General features: G+C 45.8%; 1 protein-coding gene across 1 annotated transcript; it reads left to right on the top strand.

The window, feature by feature from the left end:
• Positions 1-570: 570 nt before the first annotated feature.
• On the top strand, positions 571-1530 carry LOC119455381 (uncharacterized). The gene has a single exon (XM_037716777.1). It carries the CDS (start codon positions 571-573, stop codon positions 1528-1530), a length of 960 nt encoding a protein of 319 aa, XP_037572705.1.
• The last annotated feature ends 6641 nt before the right edge of the window (positions 1531-8171 follow it).

The following is an 8171-nucleotide window of genomic DNA, read 5'->3' as shown; positions in this document are numbered from 1 at the left end:
TCACTCTGTAGTTCCGCTTTCCCATCGGTGTTTTTAAAGAGACCATTCTTTCGTGTCCACGGTGTCAGCACAACAAGCGATGAGCGCCGATATGAATTACGCGTTATAAACATACCTATGTGTGCTGTTGCTGAAGGCTGCCAGCCGCATTAACCGACCGCTTCTCTGACGGAGATATGTGGCTAAACATACCTGTCGATTGAAAAGCATTGTCGAGCTATGGAAATGTTGCATTACATTTGCGCGAAGAACAAGAAACGGCTGTCAAAATCGGCAGTAACAGCCCGCACAACATCCCGGGTCGGCGGTTCATTTAAGGCTTTTTTCGTAGTTAATATACCAATCGCAAAAGCAAATCAGTGTTGCAGCCCTTCCAGGCTTCCTTTGCAATACGGACAACAACTTTTTCGTTCTGATTGAGGCGTAAGTTTTAGTTGAAGGCGATACCGCATCTACCATGTCTGTGCGAGACGTCTGTGCAAAGCTGCTACTGTCTGTGCGCGTTGACGTGGCAAAATATGAATCGTTAAACATGAATCGGCGTCTCATGTATGTGCAGTTTCCCGTCTCATGTATGTGCTGCAAGTACTGCACTGCTCAAGACTTCGTATTCAGGCACTGCATCGCGTATTTGCAACATTTATTTGGAGCTCGAGTTGCGAATTCATGCGGCGCGATAATCTGTTCGTCCCTCTTGAACGAGGTGGTTTAGGATTAGTCCATCTCTTCGTCAGGCAAATTGTTTCTCGTCTGTTTTTCTTTCGAGACAGTGATCATCCCTTTTTGCGTGAAATGTTACAGCTCCGATTAGCTCATTATCTTCCTGATATAGTAGTGTCATCAGATGCCAAAGATGTCACACAGGCTCCTTGGGGCTTTCTCAAGGAGGTTGTGGATTCATTCCTTTTCTTGAAAGTTAGATTCAGCCTGGAGTACATTTTCACTGCGAGTCGAAAAGAAATTTCTGCTGCACTGGTGTATTCGATTTTCCCAGATGCTTTGTATCGTGCACCTTATTTAAATCAGCCTTATCAGGATGTACTTAGGCGGGTCCGTAAAATGTGTATACCTCCTGGAGCTAAAACATTTTTCTTTAAACTGCATACGGAAACACTTCCTGTTAAAACCTTGTTGAAGGCGAGGGGCTGCTTCGTGCCATGGTCCACGAACTGTCGACTGTGTCCACGTGCTGAAACTATGGATCACTGTTTTATAGACTGTACAGATGCTATATTTTTCTGGGACATTCTCCAACGGACGCTTAAGAAGGACATTGACATCACTCCATACGCAATTAGATTCCTACCGTTTAAGATTAGTGGCGGTCCTCCCTATGACATGTTCGTAGTACTGGGTTTGTATAGCCTATGGAGAGCTAGAATGTGTGATCGCCATGCCGAAAGCCCGCGATCTACAAGATCATTCTTTCAAGAAAGTGCAGCTGATATAAGAAGTGTGTACGCCGTGCAGGAACCTCCGCCTGACTGGATGCACTTGTTGGACGCATGTGTGTGTTTGCCCGAGTTTTAAGTGTGTAGCTATGTCCGCACTGTAATATACCTTCCACTTTATTTTCCATGCATTAAAGAAAAAAAATCGGCGTGGCCTAGTGGTAAGATACTGGGATTGTGATCTGTAGGTCGGAGGTTCGAATCCTTGGAGGAATTTCTGTTTTCACATTTTTTTCTTCTTTTTTTATTGCATTACAGTGCTCTCTGTTCCTTTTTGTATTTGAAAAAATATATAAGGTACCCAGGCACCGCGTATTTCTCGCTCTAGAGCTGCATTTCGCACCGGTACCCCGCGCCGAGCGCCTCCCAGTATGCCGCGCCTTGCCAGCGTCCCAGTATCCAGCGCGTGACACTGGGCCCATAATCAGGCATGGCACTGGGCACTGGATACTGGGTTTTGCAATAGGGTATATATTACGCCCTCACGCCCTTCCTGGAAGTATCGGAAGTAATGAACTATATGCCTGTTCTACACTAAATCCAGGTAATCGTCTCTTTTTTTACTGCTAATGTGAACTAGGATCATGCATAACTGCCCCGTGTCACCTATTTCAGGTGTTACATAATATGTACGCAATAAATAAGTTATAACTACCGAAACAAAAAACTATCAGAAACGCCTACATCGCGTAGCAAAACATCGTTGCAGAACACATGAAAGAGGAAAAAGATTTTGACATTGAAATTGATTTTGATAGACGAACTCTTTGGTTTATGCGGTGATATACACTATGAACTAGAACCGAGGTTCCTACCCCCTCCTTTTAACCAGTTTAGGCCAATCACTCGTAGTGCGTCTGGGCCAAGAAATAAACAGCAAGCAGAAGGACAGTTCTTTCTTTATTCGCTTCACTTGCCACGCCCCATACCTTCAGAATCAGATCAAATATAAGAGCGTTGGTCCGTTTTATGCAGATGACATATGTAGTTTGTTGTCTGTAATACACCGTTCATAGTCTTAAGGTTAGTCACTTTCCAATGTCTCACCTCTAAGTATACATTTTCGCCGGCTGTATTTGCCCCAGTGCACGTCCAAAGTAGATGGCGGGCATCCGCTGCAGACGCAGAAGTGGATGACTTATGACACTGGCTCCACATCGAAGCTCTTTCCTGGGGCGTAGCTGGGAGAAGCAACGGCACGAACGTCACACTCGGCCGGTTCGTTGAAGTCAGCAGCATTTTTTCAATTTTCGTTGAATTGGATATGATGTCAAACTGATGCATTGTAGAGTTACTTTGATTACGTTTCTGTTCCACTTGGATGTGCTTGTTTCCTTCCGGAAACCGGGCCATTGCCATTGGTGAAAGTAAATTTGAATACTAATGCCTGCTGCAGGTCCTTGGCCAATAAAACCGTCATTGAGCGCCGCATACACTTCCACCAGATTGCCAGAACTGTCATTACCAAACGTTATTCTATTGCAACATTTCGCTACCAGGCGCGCTATAACGTAAAATGATCCCAAACTGTTTTGATTCCAATTTCTGCAAGCAGCCTCCACGATTGGTCAAATCATTTTCAGGCCACTTCCAACCTCGCCTGTCTGTGACGCGACGTCACGAAAACCGCGATAGCTCCCCATCAGATATAACGTGTACGCATTGATTATGCATGAATAAACCGCACAAAAGAAAAAGTAATAATTCCAGATTAGACGCCTCTTCACCATTAGCCCTCTGCTATTGGTCCAATGTTTTCTGGCTACGCTCACTTCGCCTGTCCGTAACGCGACCTCACAAAACCGCGAGAACTCACCCCGTCAAAGTGACGTGCACGCGAAAAAAATGCATTATTATGCCGAACAAAACTGAATTTTTTTCGGAATAGCCACAGCCTGCCCCGTTCCGAAAGGAATAGAAGATGGCTGCCCGCCGATCACTCAGGCCCTCGCTACTCGCACCTGCCGGTGAGCACGTATTTATTTGCGCATGATAAAGCTTTTTGCGTGGCATTAAAACGCTATAGAGCCCTTTCGGCATGTATACGACATCGCTCTGCCAACTCTTCCCTGCTGAGCATCCGTTTTAGCGGCATTCTTATCCTTCCGTTGCACGCCGCCGCGATTTTCGGCCAGCCACCACAAGCCAAGTGAGGTGAAGCGGAGCAATCAGAGAAGCCGGCACCACCCTCTTGAGGCGGTTATCTATTTTCACTGTGCTGGCTCGGTCCCATCGAAACCCTCTCCACTAGAGCGTGCTCCTCGCCTATTGTCAAGCCAATTAGATAAGAAAAACCGCTGAGTGTAGACAATGTTATTGGTCTTGAAAGCGAACAAAGGTGACCTCCTATAAACGAGAAGAGTGTTTGATTGGGTTGTTCCGGCAGCGCTGCGGGTCACAGCCCGATGCTTGCGTCGGTGGTTACGTAAATTTGACGTCAGGAGTTTGGAATCAAAACAGTTTGGAATCATGTTACGTTATAGCGCCCCAGCACAGACAAGCATGCCTCGTTTCGCTAACAGCGACACGGTGACATCTTTAAGGCGGCCGTTCCGTTATACTCATTTCTTTTTTACTCATTTCGCAGAGTTCCCATTTAAAAAAAGAAAAGTGTTCTTCGACATTATGCCAGCAGGTTATTTGCGCACGGGACACACTACTGCATTTTGTGAAGCAATGGTCAATGGCATAGGATTTTTTCTCCAAGCTTGAACAATCATTTGGTGCACTATAAATAACCCCAATAGTTCCAAATTGCTTCAACCACGGCGTCTCTCAGCGACTGTGTACCCATGACACGTAAAGCTGATCAGCCAACGTTGTCACAAATTCCCGTGCAATTATTGTATCAATACTGTGTGCACATTGCTCAATGATATAGAAAAATGCACCTGCTCTTAAATAACCGAGAAAAGTTAAACTGCTACTCTACAGGTCTGTCGCCTGGACAATTACGACTATGTCTGCATATATATATATATATATATATATATATATATATATATTTCATAACGCATTCTGCCTAAACGTGACCGTATGTATCGAAAGTATGTATCTTTTACAAGCAAGTAGACGTGAACTGCGCAAATTGTCTCGCACATTTTTATTTATCAAAGGGGAAAATAAAAGCATCCCGAGTGCCTGCATCAGTACATCGGCGTGCTATCAAGATTTTGCGAAATATATAACGCCTTATTCAGCTCATTTTGTACTCACAACCGAAACTCTTTCGGTTGCGAGTGCTATATATGTTGACTATAAATTGCAGCATTATAGTTGGCCGCTGTTCCGTCAAAGGTAAGACCCCAAAAGTTACACAGACCTCCGCGTAACTATGGATGGAAACATGCGTAGCTTCAGCTGCATATATTTGCGGCAAACAAAATGCAAGTAATGCTCTAAAAGATCCGCGGAAGTAACTGAGGTGCTTGCGCGTCAATATATTTACTTACAGTTTGCAAAAAAGTTTGATTAGGGGTGCAAATCGGCGATCTCAATGCAAAATGCGTTTTAATGCAAAACAGGCTGCCTGCAATAACTTGACACGTTCCTGACACTTCAATTATGAGCTTTGTCGAGAGCGTTCTACGCTCACTGGGGTATAAAGCAACTTATATTGTAAGGATTCCACTCATCACTACAGTGCGTCAGAACTTGCGGTCGTCTAACCGTGCCTATATGGCCCCATTCATGTTTACAGTCCCATGCTATCTGGCGAACTGTGGTAAGGAGGAGGAGGAGGAGATAAAGAGAGAAGGCAGGGATGCTAGCCAGAAATGCGTCTGGTTGGCTACCCTACTCTGGGGTACGGAATAGAGGGAATAACAAGATGAGATAGAGAGAGGAGGGGGGAGGAAGGATACCGTGAGCTTGCGCACGCACGCTTAGTGCTTGAGCAAGTCAAAGGTGTTCGCATAGGCCAGTCGTCCTCAAGAAAGACAAAAGTGCCTTCAAAGCTTTGTGGGCCGACGAGCGATGTTGCGAGTGCAACATCGCTGTGGTCTTCAAGTATAGCACCTGCACGGACAACGGCCTATCGTCCAGTCGTCACAATGCGTTAGATAATATTTGTCTTTCCGACTGAAATCGATCGCAGTGACACAATAAATTGTCAATGTTCTCTTTGCTGCCGCAGACGTCGCACGCATCACTTTCGGTCATTCCAATCAAAGCAGAGTACGCCTTCGTGAAAGACACTCCCAACCACAGCCGGTATAGAAGCGATGCCTCACGTCGGTGAATCTCGGGTGGATGTCGGAGTTGGAGCGAAGGGTTCAGTTCGTGTAGCCTGGTGCGCCTTATATTTGGGGTGTTCGATTCTGCTAGAGAGAGCTTGTGTGTCAGGTGACGAAGCTGCCCTGCAGCGTCTGTCCTGAAAAGAGGAATGGGAACGCTGTGTGGTTCTTGATGTGACTCTCGGTCAGCTTTGCCTGCGTGATCGTCTCCACTGATCCCGCAATGGCCAGGTAGCCACTATAAAATAATTTCTTGGCTTTTCTCTATGACGTCGTGGTGAAGTTTTGCAATTTCGTACGTTAGCTGTTCGTGAGCTCCACTTCGCAGAACTGAGTGCGTAAGGCCGGTCTTGAGTCAGAAAACACGGCCCATGTACCAGTGCTATGTGCTTCAGTGATTTGAAGTGTACTGCGCAGAGCCGTGAGCCCTACAGCCATGGACGTCGCGACATGTGACGTCTTGAATTGCAGTGTTAGTCATCTCGTCGGTATAAATACAGCGCCGCTAGAACTGGTCGATGTAGTCGATCCGTCCGTATAGACGTGTACATGACTACTATATCTCTCGTACAACAGTTTTAGTGCAGACGGTGATAAATCTCACTTTTGAGTTGTAGTTCAGGACGGCACAAACACCATGGAGGAGACACCGGCCTGGCCGCAGGTGCGTACCCCGATGTAAACGAAGCACGGTATAAGCACTGATGGAATACTAGATCCTTACCAATGTGGCTTCCGGGAAGGTAGGTCGACTACAGACCACAATGTCCGCATCGAGGCAATCATAAGGGATGCCTTTATACACAAACAGTTTTTTCTCTCCGTATTTCTTGATTTAGAGAAGGCATATGACACCACATGGCGCTTCGGTATTATCCGAGACCTTTCCGCTATGGGTGTCCGCGGCAACATGTTGAGTACTCTGCAAAGCTACCTTTCTAACCGTACCTTTCGTGTAAGGGTGGGCCAGGCCTTGTCTAGGTCTTTCACCCAGGAAACTGGTGTCCCGCAGGGCGGTGTGCTTAGCTGTACACTGTTTATTGTGAAAATGAATTCTCTACGCGCGGCTATTCCACGAACGATGTTCTACTCTGTATATGTAGATGATGTCCAGATTGGTTTTAAATCGTGCAACTTTGCTGTCTGCGAACGACATGTCCAGCATGGCTTAAATAAAGTGGCTAAATGGGCTGATGAAAACGGTTTTAGGTTGAGCCCACAGAAAAGCACATGCGTCCTTTTCACTAATAAGAGAGGAATAGTACCAGACCCTGCTATTGAGCTGTCTGGTACCACATTACCTGTAAGCAAAGAGCACAAGTTTCTAGGCATCATATTGGACTCAAAACTCACATTCGTTCCGCACATCAAATATTTGAAGGCTAAGTGCCTGAAAACAATGAACTTATTGAAGCTGCTGTCGCGTACAACATGGGGCAGTGACAGGAAATGCATTTTGAACTTGTACAGGTGCCTTGTCGGCTCACGACTTGACTACGGGGCGATAGTTTACCAGTCTGCTGCACCCAGCGCTTTAAAAATGTTGGATCCTGTTCACCATTTAGGAATCCGCCTCGCGACTGGGGCCTTCAGGACAAGCCCCGTACAAAGCCTTTATGTGGAAGCGAACGTGTGGTCGCTCCACCTTCAGAGGACTTATGCCAGCTTTACATATTTCCTTAAAATAAATTCAAACCGTACACATCCTACCTATTTTACCATAAACGATACCACATCTGCCACACTATTTAATAATCGACCAACAGCGAAGCAGCCCTTCTCGCTACGCGTGAGAAAGCTCAGTGAAGAAATTGGTGCTGCACTACTTGAACATTGCCTAATGCCTCCAGCGAAGCTGCTACCGCCTTGGCAGTGGCAGCTGGTTGAATGTGACACATCGTTTATTGAAGTCACAAAACACGCGCCAGATGCACACATTCAAATGCACTTTTTAGAACTAAAGTCAAAATACTCTTGCCCTGAATTTTACACAGACGCATCAAAGTCACATGCTGGCGTTTCCTATGCGGCAGTCGGTCCGTCCTTCTTGGAATCCGATGTACTTTATCCCCACACAAGCATCTTTACGGCAGAGGCCTATGCAGTACTATCGGCGGTGAAACACATTGATAGATTGAAACTCCAAAAGGCTGTAATATTTACCGACTCTTTAAGCGTTGTGAAAGCGTTAATGATGCCGCAAAAACATAAACACCCTGTAATTATGAACCTCTACTCACTGATCTGCTCTGTTTATGCATCTAAACAACAAATCATAATATGCTGGGTGCCTGGGCATAGAGACATCGAGGGTAATGTTCTTGCCGATCAAATGGCCACATCAATAACATCGCACGCTATTAATCCTACCGCTGCTGTCCCTGTAACAGATTTGAAACCTTTCTTGCGGAAGAAACTGCGAAGCTACTGGCAACGTTTGTGGGATGCGCAAACAAATAATAAGCTTCACTTGATTAAGCCACAG

Source organism: Dermacentor silvarum, chromosome 1 (assembly GCF_013339745.2).
Source record: "Dermacentor silvarum isolate Dsil-2018 chromosome 1, BIME_Dsil_1.4, whole genome shotgun sequence".
Classification (NCBI taxonomy): Eukaryota; Metazoa; Arthropoda; class Arachnida; order Ixodida; family Ixodidae; genus Dermacentor; species Dermacentor silvarum.
This window is presented reverse-complemented; position numbering and strand designations above follow the sequence as displayed.

What these genes read in the sequence shown, in the direction of transcription:
- LOC119455381 (XM_037716777.1), top strand. Translation starts at nt 571, where the DNA reads ATGTATGTGCTGCAAGTACTGCACTGCTCAAGACTTCGTATTCAGGCA.